The following is a 22,289-nucleotide window of genomic DNA, read 5'->3' as shown; positions in this document are numbered from 1 at the left end:
AATATTATTTTATTATTATTTAAAACTAATATTTTTAAGCTAATGTTTACCGAAAATTATTATTGGAAATATTATTGTATTATTGTTTTTTAATTTTGGGAACCAAATATAGTTTGTAAAGAGTAATTTATTTCTCTTATGTACTTCTAGTAATCACTTCTCTTCTTTAAACCGAGGTATCTTAGATACTCTGTCATGTCCAAACTGAAATGTGTGTGTCTGTAAAACAAAAATCTTAACGGTCAAATCAGCCAAGTCCGTCACATAGCAATCAATGCAGTACTTAGAATGTAATTAATTTACATATTTATATTGATTATGAACTCTTAGGTGGATGGATTTGGGCCTTGTAACCTAATTATCCATTAGCTCGCTTTAACTTTTTCTCTTAACTTAATCATAATTTATCAACATTAATTGTGTGATTGATATTGTCTTGTTCTGATCCGATTGTGCTTAAGTCGAGTACATTTTAGCTCAAGTAAGCAAGATGTGTTCGGACATGCATAATATCACAAGAAATTAAACTTTATGTGATTCTTTTGTGTTTCAATGTTGTATGAAATAAAAAAATAAATACATCATTCATATCTTATTTTTATAATCAAAACATCTATTTGCTTAATTATAAGATCATACTAAATAATGTTCGTAAATTTATGGTGTCATGATTATACATGTAATATAAATAAAAAATATAGTGTAAAATTGTTAAATTAAATAACTTCACTTTATAAATTTTATGATTTTAAATGTCAACAAAGGTTTTAGTGTAAGTACCAACATATCAATGACAATATACATAACGTAAAGAAATATAGTGATAAGTTACCAAATTTAAGCTAACTTGAGTTACGTGCATTAACATATAGTACACATATAAACACATAAATCAAGATCACCTAAAAGGATAAAAGGTGGATTTACTATTTTGTTCAATCTGATTGGGTGTACGTGTAAAATTATTCATTATGAACAATCATATAATTTTTTGTCATAAAAAAAATGAAGATTGATGTCGACGATCCAGAAAGAAGGTAGAGGAGAAATTTAGAAAAAAAAAATAAAAAGAGTACAGGAATTAGTGTTTATAATTTTGTTTTTTTTAATAAAAAACCTATTTATAGTCTTACAATGAATATGTGTGAGTAGGAGATACTTTTTAATTCATTGGTTAAAAATAAAACTTTATACAACTTTTTGTTTTTTAAGATTATTTGAGAAAAAAAAACATCATTAACGTCTAATTTCTATAATCAAAACATTATTTTTCTTAATTATATGATATTACTCAACGATTATTTTTCTTAATTATATGATATTACTCAACAATGTAATTTTGCCAAGTCATGATTATACATGAAATATAAATAAGAAATATAGTTTAAAATTGTAAAATAAATAATTTCACTTTATAAACTACGATTTAATCTATTAATAGAAGTTTTATCTATTAATAGAAGTTTTATCGTAAGTAGCCAGAGATCGTTGACAAGATACACAATATAAAAATGGTTAAATTTGAAAAAAATAGTCAAATAAAAATTGATTAAAATTTAAGAAATAAACACTTAAAAAATAAAATTGATAAAATAATTATTTTAATTGAAAAAATTTATTCAAACAATAAATTTAGAAAACAAATATGAACAGAAAGAATCCATTCATGTAAAGGTACAGATATTAGATAATATATAATAAATAATAATATCAAAATATAGATATATAATATAATACAACTCATTTAATTAAAGATGCAATCCAATTAAATTTGTGTGGATGAATACTTAATCCATTTATATATATATATATATATATATATATATATATATATATTAAAGGCATAGAAATATTTATATTTATAAAAATACATATTTGAAAAGAAATAAAAATAAAATATTGTAAAACGAATTTAAGGATATATTTTGTCAAAACTTAAACTAAACTTTTGAAAGATCTAATTAAGAGAAAACAGTTAAAATTAATTTTGATGGTATTGATAGTTTTTTTATTAAATAATAAATAGTTCTTTTATTAAATAATGGATAAATTAAAATTAAGTAGATGAATTTTATATGATTATTTTTTAAAATGGAATAATTAGATATATTTTTGAAATTGAAAAACACAGTGATAAATGATGGATAAATAGACTTGTTGCCACATACATCGTATAACTTGTTGAGTATTGTGATACATAATATTTGAAGAAACTCGAAACTGTGTAGTTGTAGTGTATTATAATACATACACTTTCTGTTTTTTTTTTTTAAAGTAAATACTCTTCTATGTACTGTTTACATACTCAAATCTAAAAACTCAAACAAGAAATGCACTGTTTACAAGTTTCCCATGAATCTCACAAAACAATTATTAGTTCCGCAAGAATTCAAATAGACATTAATACTTACGGAAACGCCTCTCTAAAAATTATAGTTCCTGCATTCCAAATTAGATTAAGTGATTCAAAATCTCCCAAGAACAAAGATAAAGATGTTCTAACAAAATATCATACCCAAAAAGTGACAACACAGTTTTCTCGGAAGTGAAACACTTAAACTAGAAAATTGATATTAAACTCTCGTTATCAGTTATCAGAAGCGTGGAAGCATGAAATCGCGAATGCGAGCACGCTACACTTCAAGGACCATATATGTACAACAACATCAAAGGTGCCATGCTACTACGACACACGACAGATTTATAGCAATCAATCAGAGAAAACGCACTCGAAAACGCTTTTCTTCCGATTTACTTCACATTATTGAAATAGAAAACCACGTCTCTCTCGGCAATTACTATGTACAGATCTGACCACCGGAAACCACCGCGGTCAAACGGCGGCGACGGCGATCTCCGCTGGATCCTCGAAGTTCGGGTCCCTGGCGTCCATAGCGCCGTGCTCCATGGCGATCTCGACAGAATCGTAGCCGTTGCCGATCCACGTGAACTTCCCGCCATGGCCTCCTTTCTTCGGCGATCCGCTCATTCCCGTCGCCGACTTCCGGTCCTTCCGTGCCTCTGACGACGGCTTTCCGTTCGCCTTGTGGCTCTTTCCGGCGTCCTTCATTCTTCCTCTTGTTCCTTGATTTCGCTCTCACAGTGAGTGAGTATGTGAGTGAGTGCGTGGGTGACTTCAAAGCCTTTCTGGTGAGGGTTTGTATATAAAGGAGGTGAGGGCAATAGAGGGATTTCATAGGAATAGATTTAAATTAATTATTCAGCTCTGTAAATTGTAACGTACGTTGAATCTAATCTGTGGGTGCGTGTTGGAATGCGATTGAGAAGTTGCGATCGGATAAGAACGACGGGAGAAGCTTCTGTGCGGTATGGTGCATGGTAGACTATGCGCCAAACTGCAAAACCAACGTTCCCTATCCATCTGTCATTTAGTACAATGGGCCGGCCCATTAAATGAATTTGTACGGTTTTTTCTTTGGGCGCTTCTCCCTGCATTTCCGAGACCTCTTTTGTATTTCTAAAATTTACTATTATACTCTTTATTAATATGTGAAACTTGGTAGCGATGCAGTAAATTTCTTTTATTGCGTTGTCAATTTCTCTGCACTCCAAAAAAACAAGGAATCTTTATGAAACGCATGTTGGTATCCGTTTCACACCATTTTGAAATGGATTACGTAATCTGTTACGGGAAAAAATTGAAAATTTGTGGGAAACGAAATACGAGTTCTGTTTCATAAAAAGTGAAACAGATTCTGTAATCCATTTCAAAAAAATTTGAATTTTTTTCAGACGGATTACAGAATCCGTTTCACATTTTTATGAAACGGAATTCGTATTCCGTTTTCCAAAAATTTTCAATTTTTTTTCGAAACAGATTAAATAATCCGTTTCATAAAAATGTGAAACGAAATTTGAATTTCGTTTCACAAAGTTTTCAGCATAACAAAGTCATGAGTAGGCCAAAAATTAAATGAACTTGATTTCACTTTTGGTCTTTGCAACCCTAATTCTCTTTCTTTTTCACTTACTCCCCCAAGCAAACCTATATCGAGAGCTCTATCAATTCATAGGAGTAGGGGATCAAACGCTTTCCCATATGTTGAGGTGTTGGTAGGTTGGCCTATTTATTTGGAGCATATTATTAATCTCATTTTTCCTGGTCTCACATCATAGTTTTTGTTTTATGTGCTTGGAAAGGTGGCAATTTCCATTAGAAATGTAATAAAACTGTTATGTAACCGTGTAGTATTCATTGATCACATTATTTGATGAGTTCACCTCGCAGTTTAAGTTTATTGCTTTTTATGCTTCATCTGTAGTCATTTAATGGCAAAGCTTCGCTGTTCGGTCAAGCTTCATATACATATACTTCACTAATTATTATACTTCATCTACTTCAGGAAGCTTGGAGATACATAAATTATAAAGCTGTAGAAGCTAAATTGGGAATTTGTATGAGCAAAATTTTTGTTATAATAACTTATTAATAAATTTCAAGAAAAAAAGTACCAAGAAAGAAAGTGGAAAAAATGGATTGGAGGTTTTCTCTGAGGCTAAACCCTTCCGTGTTTAGCAAAATCTGAGGCTATTAATCCCTATTCTGCTTCTAGATGGCACACAAAGGGTATATAGCTTGTTTTCAATATAATTTTAGAAAGAATATGTTTTACATTCTAAACTTCCTTCAAGTTGCAGGTTTAGTTTTTGAAGCCAGAGATGTTTATCAAGAGGCTCTGAAATCATTTAGGAAAGCATTAGATATTGAACCCAACCATGTGCCAAGTTTGATATCTACAGCGTGTGTACTCAGAAAACTTGGTGGTCAATCATCTTCAATTCAATAGTTAGAAGCCCTTCCACCCATCGTTGTGCCAAGTTCAGAGAAAACTTGGTGAAATTCACATTTTTAGGAAACGGATTACGTATCGAAAAAAAATTAAAAATTTTTAAAAAATAGAATACGAATTCCGTTTCATAAAAATGTGAAACTGATTCTGTAATTCGTTTCAATAAAAAATATCAATTTTTTTTGAAACGGATTATAGAATCTGTTTCACTTTTTATGAAACGGAATTCGTATTCCGTTTTCCACAAATTTTCATTTTTTTTCCGAAGCGGACTACGTAATCCATTTCAAAATGGTGTGAAACGGATGCCAACATGCGTTTTATAAATATTCCTTGTTATTTTTTTGGGGGTGCAGAGGAGTTGGCGATGCAATAAATGAAATTTACTGCGTCGTTACCCAATTTCACATATTAATGAAGGGCATAATAATAAATTTTGAAGGTACAAAAGAGGTCTTGGAGGTGCAGGGAGAAGCGCCCTTTTCCTTTTCTTTTTACATCTTATAATTTTAACTTCTAACTCAACTCCATAATTTTTAATTATTTTAATTTTCAGGAAATTAATTTTTAAATAATTATTTCTTTTAAAATATCTTTTTTCCTACTTTCGTAATTTTTCGCATGTGAGTTTGCCGACCCCTTTGCATAAAAAATATTATATCATTTAAAATATGACGGGCAACATTTTAATAATCTTACTTTTATTTAATTAGATTAGTAAAATTAATAAATTAATATTTTAAAATAAATAATATTTATAATTTCTATCTTTTAAGTATATTACAGAGAACAGTGAGATGAGAAGAAAAACCATGCTTTCACTTCACACTCTGCCTTCAACTAGTTCAATAAACGAGTAGGTAAATAATTTTAAGCTAATAAAAATAATCGTTGATGTAAATCTTAGATTAATTACTTATTTGGTTTATGTTTGGTTCATGTGTTCGTCGAAAAATATTAGTCATTCAGTTCTTCAGTTTTAATTTAATTTTGGGTTATGAAAATTAATGTAATTTGATTTTAATTTATAAAAAAAAATTATATAATTTAGTCTTCTTCGTTTTTTTTATCAAAATTACACAATTTTTACAAATTAAAACAAAAAAAACCCAGAAAATTAATTTAAAATTTGTCAACAAAAGTAATGATCAAATAAATAATTATACATATAATAATTTATGGTTTTATCACATTTTATAAACTGCTTTACATTATTTTCTGCATAACTTAATTTAGAGAAAAAATTACTTAAATATAGCAACAATTTTCAAAGTTATTTTTAGGATATTCAAAATTATAAATTTATTCTACTTTCCTTTTTATTAACTCTCCTTATATAAATATTGGGCTAAATTAAAATTTAAAATATTTTATTTTATGATTTTTTAAAATAATTGTTATAGAAAATAAAAAATTAAAATGACTATTCATGACCTGATGAAAGTGTAAGAAACTTTTATATTAATATATTTATTATTTATTTCCTTAGAATAGTAATACTAAAGGTAATAATATTTACTGAAGTATTTATTACCTTTCTAAGTCTTTAGGAAAATTCCTGAAATCGAATTTTTCAATGTAAAATGCAGTTTACACTAATATAATATAAGTTTTACTACCATCTATTTCTACATGATGATTCAAAAGCAATCATAAGTATAATAAAATGCATATTTTATAATATAAGGATTAAATATATTTTTATTCTTTTATTTTTAATTAAAATTAGAATTATTTTTTTATAATTTTAAAATTTTATACCAATTAATTTCTTCAACTTTAGAAATATATAGAATTAATCCTTTCAACCAAATTTCGATAAGTTTTTTAACGTTTCAAACACATTTCAGGATAATATTTGAGTTATTGATATCGTTTGACACATTTTCATTTTAATATTAAGTCAAATACTATTATGAAATACGTTTAAAATTCAAATAAAATTAACAAAAATTGATTAAAAGGACTAAGTCCAACGTATCTAAAAATTAAGAGACTAAATTAAATTAAAATTTTGAAAAAAAAAACTAATTATAATTTTCAGTAAAAATCAAGGGTAAAAACCCTAATATAATTACAACAGTTATTAAATTAAATCTATAACAGGTAGCGAAAACACAGACGCTGTCACATTTTATCCTTCCCTTATATGTTTTTTGCATTCTTCTCATTTTTTTATACTCAATGCTTCACTGCTTCTATTTCACTCCTCTTTTTCATCGTTTTGTAATATTTTTCTTAAATATTTAGGCTCTTACCAATTTCAGAACTCTATGTTCTCCACTTTGACATAATAGTTATTTGCGTGAAAGGTGAATACAAACTTATTCAAGCTTGTCCTTTGGATATTTTTTTTATTGAAAATATATAATTTGTTTATGTTATTGTTTATACACTCATTATATTTAATTTGGGGAACAACAATATGTTTCAATTGTTTAAGAGGGACCTTACGATTATGGTGTTGGTGCTGAAAAAACTTTTGGATATGACATTTTTTGTGCACATTATAAAGCGACTCTCATTTTGATCTATATTAATTAATTATGAAGTGTAAAATTTTCCTTTAAAATTTATCCTCTATTTTTGAAGGTGTTTTAAAATTTAGCACGACTAAAAAGTATTTCATTTCGGTTCAGTTCAATTCAGTTTGGTTTGGTTCGGTTCAGTTCAGTTTGGTTCGGTTCGGTTTAATGTGGACTGATTCAGTTCGGTTCGGTTCGTTCAGTGCGGTTTGGTCTAGTCCGATTCATTTCGGTTCAGTTTGATTTGGTTTAGTTCAGTATGGTCCGGTATGTTTCGATTCAGTCTTGTCTGGTTCGTTTCAATTTAGTGCGGTTCAATTTGGTTAAGTTCGATTCGGTTCGGTATGATCCGGTTCATTTCGGTTCAATGCAGTTCGATTCGGTCTGATCCGGTTCAATTTGGTTTGGTTTGGTCCGATTCGGTTCAGTTCAATTCGATTTGGTTCGGTTCAGTTCAATAAAGAATATATAATGAATGTTTTAAATAGTTGTTAAACGTAAAATTAGAATAATAAAATATGTACATAAGACAGGTTTTTGAAACAACTCTCGAAGACAAAAAAGGTTTGTAGACTAATAGTTAAAAGTAAACTATTTATAAAATAATTAGTTTTTACAATAATAATTAAGGGTAAAATTGAAATAACGAAACATAGACACAAAAGAGGATATCCTCTTTATATATTGTTATAGATGAACAAAATTAATCTAACTAAACTTAACTATAATTATCTGTATTATATTAAAGTAAAAAAAAACTATTTTTAATAGAAATTAAATATTATAGTAAAAAAAATTAATAAAAATTAAACCTTATTGTTTTACCATTTATTTTTTTAAAAATTGAACTTATGTCGGTTAACTACTCACTAATTGAATTATGTATTTTATTTTCTTATTTTTCTTCAATGGCCTCTTATCCTAAACATTGCGCATACTCCATTTTTTAATTCAATCACCACCATTGAGACAATGATCGTGAGTTGTCATCCCTGTCACTACTATATAAGGTCATGTCGCCTTGCTCTTGTCATCACACCTTACCATCTTCACTGCAATTCTAATATCTCACAACCACCCAACTAGTATGTCTTATTTTGAACCTTAACTCTAACTAACACATTTTATCCTTCTCTTATATGTCTTTTGCATTTTTCTCATTTTTTTTATACTCAATGCTTCATTGCTTCCATTTCAATTGTCTTTTTTCATCATCTTGTAATATTTTTCTTAAATATTCAGACTTTTACCAATTTCAGAACTCTATGTTCTCCACTTTGACATAATATTTATTTGTGTGAAAGGTGAATATAAACCAATTCAAGCTTGTCGTTTGAATTTTTTTATTGAAAATATACAAATTGTTTACGTCATTCTTTATACACTTGCTATATTTAATCTGGGAAAAAACATTATGTTTCAATTGTTTAAGACAGATCTTACGATTGTGGTGTTGGTGCTGAAAAAACTTTTGGGTATGACATTTTTTTTGCATTACAAAACGACTCTCCTTTTGCTTTATATTAATTAATTATGATAGTGTAAAATTTTCCTTTAAATTATCTCATCTTTTTCTGAAGGTGTTTTAAAATTTAGTACAACTAAAGAATATTTCAGTTCAGTTTTGTTTGGTTCGGTTCAGTTTGGTTCGATCCAGTTCGGTTCGATCTAATTCGGTTTAGTGCGGTCCGGTTTAGTGCGATTCGATTCGGTTCGGTTTGGTCTGGTCCGGTTCGTTTTAGTTTAGTGCGGTTCGGTTCAGTTTGATTCGGTTTGGTCTGGTCTGGTTTGTTTCGGTTCAGTGTGGTTCACTTTGGTTCAGTTTGGTTTGGTTTGATTTAGTGCGGTTCTGTTCGGTCCGATCCGGTTCATTTTGGTTCAGTTCGGTTTGGTCTGGTCCAGTTCGGTTAACTTCAATTCGATTTGGTTCGGTTCAGTTCAATAAAGAATATATAATAATTTTTAAAAATAGTTGTTAAACGTAAAATTAGAAAAATAAAATATATAAGATTTTTAAAATAACTGTTGAAGACAAAAATGTTTTTAGACTACCGGTTAAAAGTAAACTATTTATAAAATAATTAGTTTTTAAAATAATAATTTAGAGTAAAATTGAAATAATGAAATATGAACACATAGGCACCACAACGTTGTGTATTCGCTAATAATAATATATATATATATATATATATATATATATATATATATATATATATATATATATATATATATACACACTAGCGAACACAGTTGCGCCTGTGTATTCGCATTTTTTAATTTTCAAGAAAGTTAAGATTAATAACAAATATATAATTTTTAAAATAGTTGTTAAATATAAAATTATAAAAAAATAAGATATGTAAAAAGAAAATTTAAATGATGATTTAAGACAAAAGAGATTCTTAGAAAAATGATTAAAAGTAAATTATTTATAAAATAATTAGTTTTTAAAATAACTAAGGGTAAAACGGGTATTATGAAATGTGGACAAAAAAGAGAAATTATATATATATGTATATATATATATGTATATATAAATAAATAAATGTGAAACATATTTAAATTAAATTCTTGATATAAAATGAAAGGCTTAATTAGACTTTTCGTCCTCTACTTTATATGCGAGGTTCATTTTGGTCCTCTTTTTTTTTCGGGGTTCAATTTAGTCCCCCAATTTGTTAAAACAGTTTAAAATGGCCCCTCCCGTTAGTTTTAGTTAAACGGCGTCAGAATAGTGCCATTGTGTCGGTTTGGAACAGGGACATGGCAAGTCCTGAGTACCTTGTCATCAATGTGGTGTAATGAGGTGGCAATGAAGGTTATTTATGGAGATAGAAGTGTTCATTTGCCCTAATTTAGTTGTCTTCTTCGTCGTGCTCAAGTTCAGCTTCATTTGGCAAGCATTTGCCCTAATTGCGAGTGATGTCTAGGGGCCATTCTTCTTCATCTTGCTCCTGTAACTCGTGGGGTACGCAAAATCCAAGGTTATCTAATCATGGTGGTGGTGTTTTGTCTCACGGTGGAGCGCCCATATGCAACTGTGGAGAAGTTGTTGTGTTACGAACAGCTCGAACTACTAAAAATGGTGGAAAGCAATTTTGGGGTTGTCCTAATTACAAGGTTAGATCCATCACCCTTTTTCTGTGATTCGATGATCAATAATTGTTTGCAACTAACATGAAGGTTGTTTTGTGTTGTGGATGTTGTCAATAACATAGGGGAAGTGAAGCTTTCATTGGTTGTAATTACTTTAAATGGTGTTCGGAAGATGCTGCTGATGAAAAGGATAACACTATTATAAGGCAAAGAAGGAAGATATTTATTCTGGAAAAAGAACTTAAGGGATCCAGAATGTTTGTTAATGTTTTACTAGGGATAGTGGGTTTATTAGTTGTAGTGAACATCATTGTGTTGTCACGATTGATGAAAAGTGTGTGATTAAATCTGTATTCGGTGGTGTTGAAATCTGTATTGGGTGTATCAGTTTGTGTATTGGAGGTATCAGTTTGTGTTTTTCTTTTTATTGTGTTGAAATATGTAATTGGAAAGTTCAATTGTTGTATAACTTAGTTAATTAATGAAAAATTGTTGTTAAAGAAATCTGAGTTTGGTATCCTACTTACAAGCATTACAAACATTCAATAACGACAATTTTTCAATCATAAGCCAATATTATAGAAACACATCATTGTACTTGCTGTTACAGCACAAAAGACATCCAATAGTGTTTTGGATTTTTGAACTTACAATGTAAAACATGTAAATTAAAAGTGGACAAAACATTCTTTGTCACAGCAATATTCCACTTCCTAGTAACTTTATTGCGAATATCAACGGCCCTCAAACTTGGGTTGTCTCTTAATGTGTTTTCCAACCTACCACTTAACCACTTAGCATTAAGCATTTTCACATTGAATTCTCTGCTGCACTTGTGCTTGTCATTAATTCTCCTTAACTGCCATATGTGTGTTTCAGCCATATAAGCACAATATGCAAACCAAGAACACTTCCCTTTCCCACCCAAACATATCACTCTACATCTACGTTTATCATTTTTTTGAAGTTTAAGCCTTCTTCCAGATTGCACTCCATATGTCCTTATTGCCTCTATAAATGCCTCTTTATCTGGAAAATATGTTCCAACTTCCCACTGGTATTGGGCCATACTTTTGGGCATTTTAAAGGTCCCAAAGTTTGCCTTACATTGGGTGCGACTTGCCAATGAGTCATCACTGCTTGGATCATCGCTGTACATTTCATCTGATTCCCACCCATCATCAGATAACCCCCTATCTCGCATATCAACATGGTCACTGCAATCAAATTCTAAATCATCATCCTCGCTATCTTCTTCCCCATTTCTTTCCCATAAATTGTCCTTATAATGGACACTAACATCAACTAGATCAGAATCAATTTCATCTTCATCACCTTCACCTACTCCATCACCTCCAGCTTCATCACCTTGTGCACGAACTCCAGTTTCCTTATCTACACCTACTCCATCACCTCCAGCTTCATCACCTTGTGCACGAACTCCAGTTTCCTTATCTACACCTACTCCATCACCTCCAGCTTCATCACCTTCTGCACCAACTCCAGTTTCCTTATCTACACCTACTCCATCATCTCCAACTTCATCACCTTCTGCACAAACTCCAGTTTCCTTATCTACACCTACTCCATCACCTCCAGCTTCATCACCTTCTGCACAAACTCCAGTTTCCTTATCTACACCTACTCCATCACCTCCAGCTTCATCACCTTCAACTTCTGCATCAACTCCCGTTTCCTTATCTACACCTAGTCCATCAGCTCCAGTTTCATCACCTTCAACTACTACATCAGCTCCAGTTTCCTCAAATTCAGTTTGTGGCTCCACCCTAATGTTATGGTGACTATCTGCGTCATCTTCCAATTCATATTCCATATCACAAACGTTTTTATCCTGTTGCATTTCAGCTTCATGGACAACATTATTATCCTGCACAGGATTAATGTGACCTCCATCGCCACAACCACTGTGCCCATCCACCTCAGCCTGGACCTCAACATTTATAGTTCCTATTTCTGCAACCACCTCTTCAGGGAAGTATTCCAAAAAATTGTCCACAACCTTAGCTTCACAAATTGAGTGATTAACATACATATCAACCTGCCCATTCCTTCTAGCAATTCTAACCATTTGCATTGCACCCATGTCATCAGTCAAAATTTTCAAGTTGTTCTCCAATACCTCTGAGCTACTAACATTATACCACAAATCTTTAATGTTTACATAACCCATTTCCCTAAGTATTCCCATTATTTCAAAAAAGCTCCACCTATCTGGGTCACACGCCAACGTGGACGTTAACCCATGACTATAACTCCACCTACCTTCATTCCTTTCAAAGTATCCCCCATGGTGGACCACCACCTCAAATCTATCGTCACACATCCCAAACCTATAAAAAATACATATTCCAAGTTACTCGACGCACAACCAATGCCACATATACAATACATATTACATCCCATACCCCAAAAAAGTTAAAACGGGACCACAACCCACTAACCACAAAGCAACGGGACCACCACAAAGCAACGGGACCACAGGTCACACACCATTACAAACACACACAGACAGAATAACACAAAAAATAATACCAACGCCGACAAAGACAATACTATATAAGTAAAACGGGACATTCAATCCATAAAAAAACCAGAAAACTTACCTTCAATTTCGTCCCACTACGAACACAGCGACGAACCTTTGTCGCACCGAAGGAGACCGCGAACCCTAATATATTGATTCAATGATTTTCGCTTCTTCTTCGAACTCTAATTTGTTCAATCGTTATCCCCAAATTCTTCCTCGCATCCAGATTTCTTTCCTCCTCGCACCTGATTTTCGCCTCTTCCACGAACCCTAATTTCGCTTCTTCAATTTACCACTGACTTTAATTTCTCTTTTTGAACTGTCCACATAAGCTGGTGTCCCTACTTGACACGTCATGTAAAATTGCCACAGTATCACATCAAATCACTCTGCCGTTAATTTTTTTAACGCTATTAACACACAGGACTGAATTGAACCTCCTACACAAACTAAAGGACTAAATTGAACCCCAAAAAATAAAGAAGACCAAAATGAACCTCGAATATAAAGTAAAGAATGAAAAGTCTAATTAAGCCAAAATGAAACTATTTGGAAATTTAAAATTTTGGTTAATTTTTGTAAAAATGGTCTTTTCAGTGGTGGTGGCCCACTGGCTATCTTCAGCGGAGGCAACACAACGCACACAAAACCGCTAACACCGTAACAATGGTGTTTGGGAAGGGCGGAACCTCAACGAAGAAGAAGAAACAGAAGAAATGTTAGGGTTAGGGTGCTTTAACCTCAATCGATTCTCTCACTTTCCCTCCTCTCCAGCTCTACAACCTTCACGTTCGGGTCAGTTAAGCTTCTCTCGTTTTCTTCAATGTTACCACCACAACACTGTTTCAACGCCTAAACTTAATTCACTAACACCACGTCGTTTCGTTTGAACTTTAATGTGTAGACAGATTTGCTCAAGATTGCGTCTCGGAGATTCGCTTTGTCAGTGACCAAGACGCAGCAATCTCCCGTCACCAAGCCACAGTCTACGTCCACCGCTGTAATTGTAAGTTCATTAAGTACGTGTTTGGAAGAGTGGTGGCAAAATTGATTTTGAAAGAAGTTAATCTCAGTTCAATTGATTTAGAAGGATGTGATTTATGTTTTTATTATGAAGGCAAGTTAGTACTATACGTTATAACTATAAATATTTTTATTCAAGGCAAATGAAACTAAATATATATGTACCTAAAATCAAGTTAACTGTTATTTTAAGGGGGTTCTGAAGAATCTAATATGAAATTGAATACGCACTAATAAGTTTCAATTCCTAAACTCTATGTTTATTTGTTTGGTTTCATTTTGTGTGTGTGATAAATGGTATTGTATCGTGTTTGTAATGATGTAGGAAATAGATAACCCGGCCAGTGTCAAAAGGCAATTGGCGCAGCTGTTTGAATTATCTTTGAGGGCAACGGTGCCTGATGAACCAGATGTTGTGCCATTAGTTGATGCTTGTGCTGTTAAAGGTGGCGTGAAGTTTGGAGATTATCAATGGTTGGTTCACTATTTTTTCCTTTGTTGTATCGATGGGAAGTGAAAATGAGGTTCTATAACATGTGTGAAAAAAACTTATCCACAAGGAGAGCAGAAAAAAAGTAAATATGAAATAAATTTTTCTCTAAGTTAAAATTAATCTTTTAGAAAAAAAGTTAATACTAGAGAACTTTTACAAATTAACTTATGCTTAAGTTTAAGTTAGTTTTATCTTAAGGAAAAATTCGTTTCGTTCTTCTTAATTTCTTTTTCAAGAAGTACTCGTATTACTCAAACAAGTTCTTAATTGTTGCTGCACTGTTGAAAAGCGATATTATTATTACTATCGTTATATGTATGCATATACGCAAACTGAAACAAAGAATATTCTCTTGATGCAGCAATAACGCAATGGGAGTGTGGTCTAAGGTGAAGGGAAAGCAGACAGAGTTTAGGGGTCCCCCAGCAATTGGGCAGGTATGATCACAGATAATCACTCACTTTTTTGACATTTCTACCAGCTGTGATTTTTTCCCTTTTTATTCCTCTTTAGTAATTATTTATTTGGAATTAGAGTTTGGTTTGGTTTTCTTAAAGGTCATCTATGTGTTTTTTTATATGTGTAGGCCATAGTTAACAATCTTCCTCCATCTGAAATGATAGATTCATGCTCTGTAGCTGGTCCGGGATTTGTCAACATTGTATTGTCAAAGAAGTGGATAGCACAGGTGATGGCATTTTGCCTCTTTTAATTTTGAATTACAAAAAATGTGTACCAGTGTCTAAGTCCTTTAATATTATTTTTTCAGTGGGGGTGGGATCTGAGTTCATTGATTGGAAGGGATTATATTTGCAAAAGTTAAGGTTTTAATTTTGTTTGGATGATTGAGCTTTTTAAAACTTCTGCCAGTACTTAAGCACAAGAAACTTTCTACTGCAGAGGGTACAAAGAATGCTAGTTGATGGCATTGATGCATGGGCACCTCGGCTTCCAGTCAAGAGGGCTTTGGTTGATTTTTCATCCCCTAATATAGCGAAGGAAATGCATGTTGGCCACCTGAGATCTACCATTATTGGTGATACATTGGCCCGTATGTTTGAATTTTCACGGGTGGAATGCGTAATCCGCAGAAATCATGTTGGTGACTGGGGAACACAGGTAGATTTTAGTTCTACTGTTATACTGTTTTTGTGCCAAGAGTTTAAAATAGTGCATCTTTAATCTAATGACATATGATTTCTGCCATTTCTTGTGGTACATCTTAGCTATACACTGTCAAAGCTAGGTTTCTTTGTAAAAGGCACAACTTTCGGTAATTCATTTGGAACAATCATTTAACTTGGCAAGTTTTTGTCATCAGCCTTACTGCATGGCTTAAGATCTAAATATGTTTGAGAAAATAGATGATATAATTTGCTTTTCTAAATTCTAATTGTCTTCATGATCAAGTACATCTACATCTTAACGTGTGTTTTGTTTTCTGTTGTTCTTTGTTGAGCAATCTTACAAAATTGATGTCCTAAGACATTTCTACCCTTCTTTTGAATATGGGAAAAGCTTTTATATTGCATTGTTTCCATTACTCATCAAATTACCGTTGCCCACTGATTTCTCATAGAGATAACCATATTCTTATGGCATATTTGCTTGAATAATAAAATATTCCATTAGGAAAGTTCTCATTTGAATATTGGTACTATAAAGCTCAAAGGGCATTTTTTTTTGTAGTTTGGAATGCTGATTACGTATCTCTTTGAAAAATTTACAAACCCAGATGATCTTAGTGAAGCAGCTATTGGAGATCTTCAGGTGAGTAAATATATTAAACTGAATTTCAAAATTTCTTATATTGATATATATTTTTTTGGCATTTTTTCATTATGATCTGTCAGACATTTTTTTTTTAATTTATTTGGTGCACGCTCATTGTAATTTCTAACTGATTAATTTTCAGCATGGGAGTAAAGACTATGCATTTAAAAGTAATCTATAAATTAATTTGCTATTGATGCCATTAACCTGGCTTGGAAGAAATTTCTGTTCTTCCTTGGCAAATAGCAAAGAGGAGGGGCAAAGGATTTTCTCTATATGCATTGCTTAAGTTTCCCATTATGGTGATGATGAAGCATTTGCTTTTTCACTGAAAAGGTTACGTACTAACTTGTATGGCTTGTTGCATTTTTAGGCTTTGTATAAGGCTTCAAAAGTAAGGTTTGATAGTGATCCTGAGTTTAAGTTGAGGGCACAACAGGCAGTGGTCCGGCTCCAGGTAAAATATATGTTACAATTTTTTTCATTTGCTCCTTATTTGGGAGATCATGGGAAACTTGGTTAAATTTTATGTATGTCTTAATTTTTATTTCAGAGTGGAGAAATCAAGTATCGTAAGGCATGGAAACAAATTTGTGACGTGAGTAGGGCTGAATTTGATAAAGTTTATCAACGCCTTGGAGTTCAATTGGAGGAAAGGGTTAGGTTCAGTTTCCTTTTTAACTGGCTGTTTGTACTTTAAGTTGTCAAACAATTATGTCTATTATTTTGTACATTCCAGGAGGAGTCTCTAAGATTTTATATCAAGGCATAGTTAGACAACCAAGTATCCTATGAAAGTATGCATTTGTTAATATTTTTGAGTCTAATTCACTCTGCAGTTTCTGTGCTTTTTATTCGATTTACAATGTAGCATATATTTTGTCCTTTAACCAGATCTGACATAATCTCTCTAGTAAAACTTTTGTCTTTCTTTTTTGTTCTTCTGTGATAAAAAGTTTGATTGTTTTGCTCATTTAGAGTTAAGAGCCTTTGTAATCTCACTTTGGTATCTTTGTTGAAATTATATCTCAACCAGTATTGTTATCAGGATTCCATGGTGATTATTATAAATATCATAGATGAAAAGGCCTGTTTTCTGGCCAACAGTCTTATATGTTATGATGTGCATAAAGTTTATCAGTAAATTGATTCGCATTTGTAATTTATGTTGCAGTAATTGCGAATGGTTTTACTTATATCAGTAAACAGTATTTTCTTAATCCAGGGAGAGAGCTTCTATAATCCATATATTCCTGGGGTTTTGGAGAAACTGGACAATTTAGGACTGATTGAAGAGAGTGATGGTGCACGTGTGATTTATGTAGAGGGTGTAAACATACCAGTCATTGCTGTGAAAAGAGATGGTGGCTACAACTATTTTTCAACCGATCTAGCATCACTTTGGTTAGTTTTAATCTTTTAGTTTTTCAGACATACTTTGTAAAATTCTGTTAGAATTGCTGGCTCACATGAGTACCAAACCTGTTCTCAATTCTTATGTCAAATTTATTTATATTGGATGTTTATATACTCTTCCTTTCATGTAAAATCTGGGATACATATTTTCATCGGTCTGCTTTTTTATCTGAGCATGTTACAGGAAAAATGAGGAAAACAGACTGTTTTGTTATCTGAACTATACTTGAACCTTGTAGGTATCGTCTAAATGAAGAAAAACTTGAGTGGATTGTATATGTTACAGATATTGGGCAGCAGCAACACTTTGATATGCTATTTAAGGTATATTTCGAATGATGATTTTCATGGTATCTTATAGTTACTAATTTTTTCCAGCAGCCTTTTTCTACTTGTTTATGGCAGTAGCAATTTGTACTTGCACCTTGGGTATTGACTTGTCTATGTTTTCTGATATTAATGTCCAGAAGGTTTTTCTATAATTTCTTATTTCATATTATTTTTTTGACTTTTAAAGGATAAATCTTGGACTAAGATATATTTATTGACCTACTGCTGCCAATATTCCAGTGAGTTAAAATGTCAAACTTCTGCTTTACTTTTCCTTTTAGGCCTACAGGCGTGCTGGTTGGTTACCAAAGGATGAGAATGCGTATCCAAAATGTACTCATGTCGGTTTTGGTCTTGTTCTTGGGGAAGATGGGAAACGATTTCGGACTCGCAGTAGTGAGGTAGTTCGGTTGGTTGATTTACTTGATGAAGCTAAAAGACGCTGCAGAACTTCCATTCTTGAACGTGGTAAAGCACCTAAGCTCTTTTTACCTGTTCCTTATCTGCATGCAAGCATCCATGAGTGAATTTTATGCTTGATTAAGATTCATCGATGCTGGTGCCTGTTTTAAATTTCATTAAGTGAAATTTTTGGGACTATACAGTTAATTTTCCAGATACTATGTTCCTTTAGATACAGCTAAAGATTGGTCTGAGGAGGAGATTGAGAAAACATCTGAGGCAATTGGTTATGGAGCTGTTAAGTAAGCTCCTTAAACTCAATAATGCCCCCCTACTTTTAAGCAAAATCAACATTCTCTTCATTTATGCTAAGTTGTAGTTAGCTTTTTTGTGAGCATATTCTTGTGTTAATACATACAGGTTGTTTGGCTACAAATTCCTGTTGACTGAATTCTAAAATCTGTTATATATCGGGTGTTTTATATTATGAGCAAATGCTCTTAATCCTGTTGATTGTATTCATTTTCACTGTGAGGTTTCTGATTAAGCATGCTGACTGTGACATGGTTTTTTCTTAGTCCAGGTTAACATTTTTGTACTTTCAGGACATGGTTTTTCTTTGACTCGATATCCCTTTCCCTTTCAGTTTGCTTTAGTGGTTATGCCTGTGTTGAGAACACTGAATGAGTTATAGTCTTGTATTGTAGCCCTTTATATTCTTATATCCGTCTGTGTTTGCAGGTATGCTGATTTGAAGATCAACAGATTAACAAATTACACATTCAACTTTGACCAGATGCTTAATGATAAGGTCATTAACTGTATTCAAATTGAGTGTATGATTGTGAGGCTACAGTAAAGAAGCTAGTGTAGACATTATCTATGGGTCCTGTCCTGCTTTTTATTTCCCCCTTTAACAAATATCCTCTAAAGTATAAGGTATTTTCCTGGAGCAGTCCGTGGTAGATAACCATGGATGGAAAATAACGCTGTTCTTGACTTTGATGAAATAGAAGAAGAACATGGTACAAACCATTCGTTTGAGTTGACTCCCTATGGTGTTCTCTTTAGTTCTTATCAGTTATCGATAACTCTCTGAAGTGAAACCATCACTTCAAGAGTCAGGCCATTTTTTGAGTTTAAACTACTCCTACAAGCCTATAAATGTGTGCTTTTTCTTGGTAACAATTGCTGCAAAATAGCTAAAGATATGCATATGAAACTTATGTTGGCATTTGTTGAACTCTTCAATCCCAACTTCAATAACCGATCTGAAGTTATTTATGTCTCACCTTCGTAAGCTTGTTGTGAAACAGGGGAATACTGCTGTTTATTTGCAGTATGCACATGCTAGGATCTGTTCTATCATCAGGAAATCTGGTAGAGACATAGAAGAAGTAAAAAGAGTAAGTTTACCTTTCTTTCCCAGGAACACAACTCACTATAGTTTATTTTGTTTTTATTCTTAAAGAAATAATATTTGTTTTAGTTATTTTTTGTATCATATGCCTAGTTTTACAAGATACAAGAGTTTCTGTCGGGTTGGCTTGATGAGTTTAATTCAGCACTAATCTATTATAAATGTGATGACTCAGTGATCATGTGGTTTAGTCATCCGTTAGCTGAATAATGACTTGTGCACATTTCTCACGGTTATCAACTTTTAACAGAATGGGAAAATAGTGTTGGATCATGAAGATGAACGTGCACTGGGGCTCCATTTGCTGCAATTTCCTGAGGTGGGATATGTGAATAGTAGATGTTGGTGTTGAGACTTTTTTTTTTATACTAGTAATATTTAAGACTTTGTTATTGGGGCTCCATTTTCTTTAACTGAGATATTGAAGCGGGTGGGGTTCCTGCATATTATTTTCCAAACCAAAAGATTCTTACCTTATACAAGGTTGTGTACTGTTTTATTTGTCAGGTTTTTGAAGAGGCATGCACCAATTTGTTACCGAATTTGTTGTGCGAATACCTATACAATTTATCGGAAATATTTACAAAGAAATTCTACTCTAATTGTCAGGTATACCTTTAAAGGCATTAACTTATGCTGTATAATATTTACATTTCTACACTTTTCCCATTATTTTTTCGTAAATGCAAGAAGGTTTTTTATATTTATTGTGACACACCTTAGAAGTAAGGTACTTATATCCTAGAGAATTGCGTCCTAGGTAAGTTTGGTAAAAGAATAATGTTTGGATTGAGTTCACGCTATTGAACTTCGTACATTTGGCAGGTTGTGGGGTCGTCTGAGGAGACTAGTAGACTCTTGCTGTGTGAAGCAACGGTAATTGTGATGAGACATTGCTTTTATCTCCTTGGAATTGAACCTGTATACAGGTTATGACCTATATGAAGAGGAGTTTCATATGCAAATTTCTTCATCATATTTTTTTGTTATACACAAGTTTAGGAATCTTCGCCAATGATAATTGTTCAGGCAAATAATTATACTGATTTTTTCAACCTCTTTTCCCTCTTCCATTTTGTTAATTGTATTTGAGTTGTAACTTGTAAGAATGAAAAGCAAATCATTTATAGCAATATTGTTGACCTCTTGAAATTTATTTCGATAAGTCATATATGGTTTAACTTGTGTTCGGAGAGAAATAACAAGAGAATGGACTTTTTTCCATTGTACTTTTGTACTAAAGAAAAATACAATTATGTTCTCTCAATGTCATCGATAGTTACAGAACTATTTTTAGGATTGGGTGGCTAAATACAAAGATAATTTCTCTGTGAGCAATGGATGAAGTGAAACAACAAAATACGTTCACAAACGGTAAGAATAGATCAATCGCCAAAATAACAGCAGCACACAACTAGTCCATGGCCTAAAAAGTTGAGTGTAAATCACTGCTTGGAATGAAACAATCACGTTTGCAACTTTGAGAGATTAATATCTGTGTAAGGGTAAAAAACATACATTATTGATTACTAAAAACATTAATGAATATTATATTATTACGTTATCAGAATTAAACTATTTAATTTTTCTAGTAATTATTTGAAAAATCATATGTACAATCAATTAATTGATTGAGAATACATAGTTATAAATATGAAAATATCCACTTTTTTGTTATGATGATAAAAGATAAACATTAACTTCAGTCATAATTATTGGAATGAAAAAAAATATTATTAAATTAAAAAAATTATAAAAATATGAAAAACTAAATAATTTTTATAATTTTATTAGAAGTAATTAATTGAATTAAAAATAATTATAAAATTCAAAGAGTAAAATATTAAAATAATTTATTAATAAGGATAAAATTAATAATAAAATATGTACACTAAAAATCGTTATAAATGGTTATAAAAACAATATTCTTTATTAATAGTTATTAATAATTATAAAGAATAATAATATTTCTACCACTATTATTTTACTTTTAATTTGCAATTTCATTTACATCACCATCTCTAATAATTTTGAAGTTTATTTTGTAGTCCTACTGTTTAACTTCGGTTAAATAATCATCACCCTTAAATCGAATTGTTATTTCTTGTACCAAAATATACTTTACTTTTGAAAAGTGAAAGAAGATAGCAATTTACGTTAATAGTTATCTAAAACTTAGATAAAAGAACTACAACACAAGCATCCAATGGTTTAAAACCGAATATCATATTTTCTTAAGAGTCTGAGAACTAAAGTAAAAATCATTAAAAAGTTAAGACACAGTCTATCAAAGTTTCCCTTTAAATTTATGAAAAATCATATACAAGTAACTGAAGTATGTACAAATTGCAGAAAAGAGAAAACCTAAAATTTGATCTCAAAAAGATTTGGTGTCACATGAATTAAGGTAATAACTTAGGATCATTTTGAATCAAGGTAGTGATGATGATGG

At 31.7% G+C, this 22,289-nt stretch overlaps 1 protein-coding gene across 2 annotated transcripts; it reads left to right on the top strand.

The window, feature by feature from the left end:
• Window positions 1–13,594: 13,594 nt before the first annotated feature.
• Window positions 13,595–20,989, top strand: LOC114182462 (arginine--tRNA ligase, chloroplastic/mitochondrial-like). Of its 2 annotated transcripts, none has more exons than XM_028069335.2 (18): window positions 13,595–13,775; window positions 13,889–13,986; window positions 14,329–14,477; window positions 14,858–14,933; window positions 15,083–15,184; window positions 15,397–15,615; window positions 16,186–16,266; window positions 16,643–16,726; window positions 16,823–16,927; window positions 17,495–17,673; window positions 17,925–18,009; window positions 18,297–18,483; window positions 18,650–18,719; window positions 19,159–19,228; window positions 19,734–19,823; window positions 20,088–20,156; window positions 20,345–20,446; window positions 20,663–20,989. In XM_028069335.2, the coding sequence occupies exons 1-18, from the start codon at window positions 13,697–13,699 to the stop codon at window positions 20,771–20,773; spliced, it is 1,956 nt and encodes a 651-aa protein (XP_027925136.1). In that variant the 5' UTR covers window positions 13,595–13,696; the 3' UTR covers window positions 20,774–20,989. The 2 variants fall into 2 exon arrangements, with proteins under 2 accessions (XP_027925136.1, XP_027925137.1); XM_028069336.2 differs by having other exon boundaries at window positions 13,622–13,775; window positions 13,885–13,986.
• Window positions 20,990–22,289: the final 1,300 nt, after the last annotated feature.

Source organism: Vigna unguiculata, chromosome 4 (assembly GCF_037176805.1).
Source record: "Vigna unguiculata cultivar grain cowpea cultivar isolate G323 ecotype 2 chromosome 4, ASM3717680v1, whole genome shotgun sequence".
Classification (NCBI taxonomy): Eukaryota; Viridiplantae; Streptophyta; class Magnoliopsida; order Fabales; family Fabaceae; genus Vigna; species Vigna unguiculata.
This window is presented reverse-complemented; position numbering and strand designations above follow the sequence as displayed.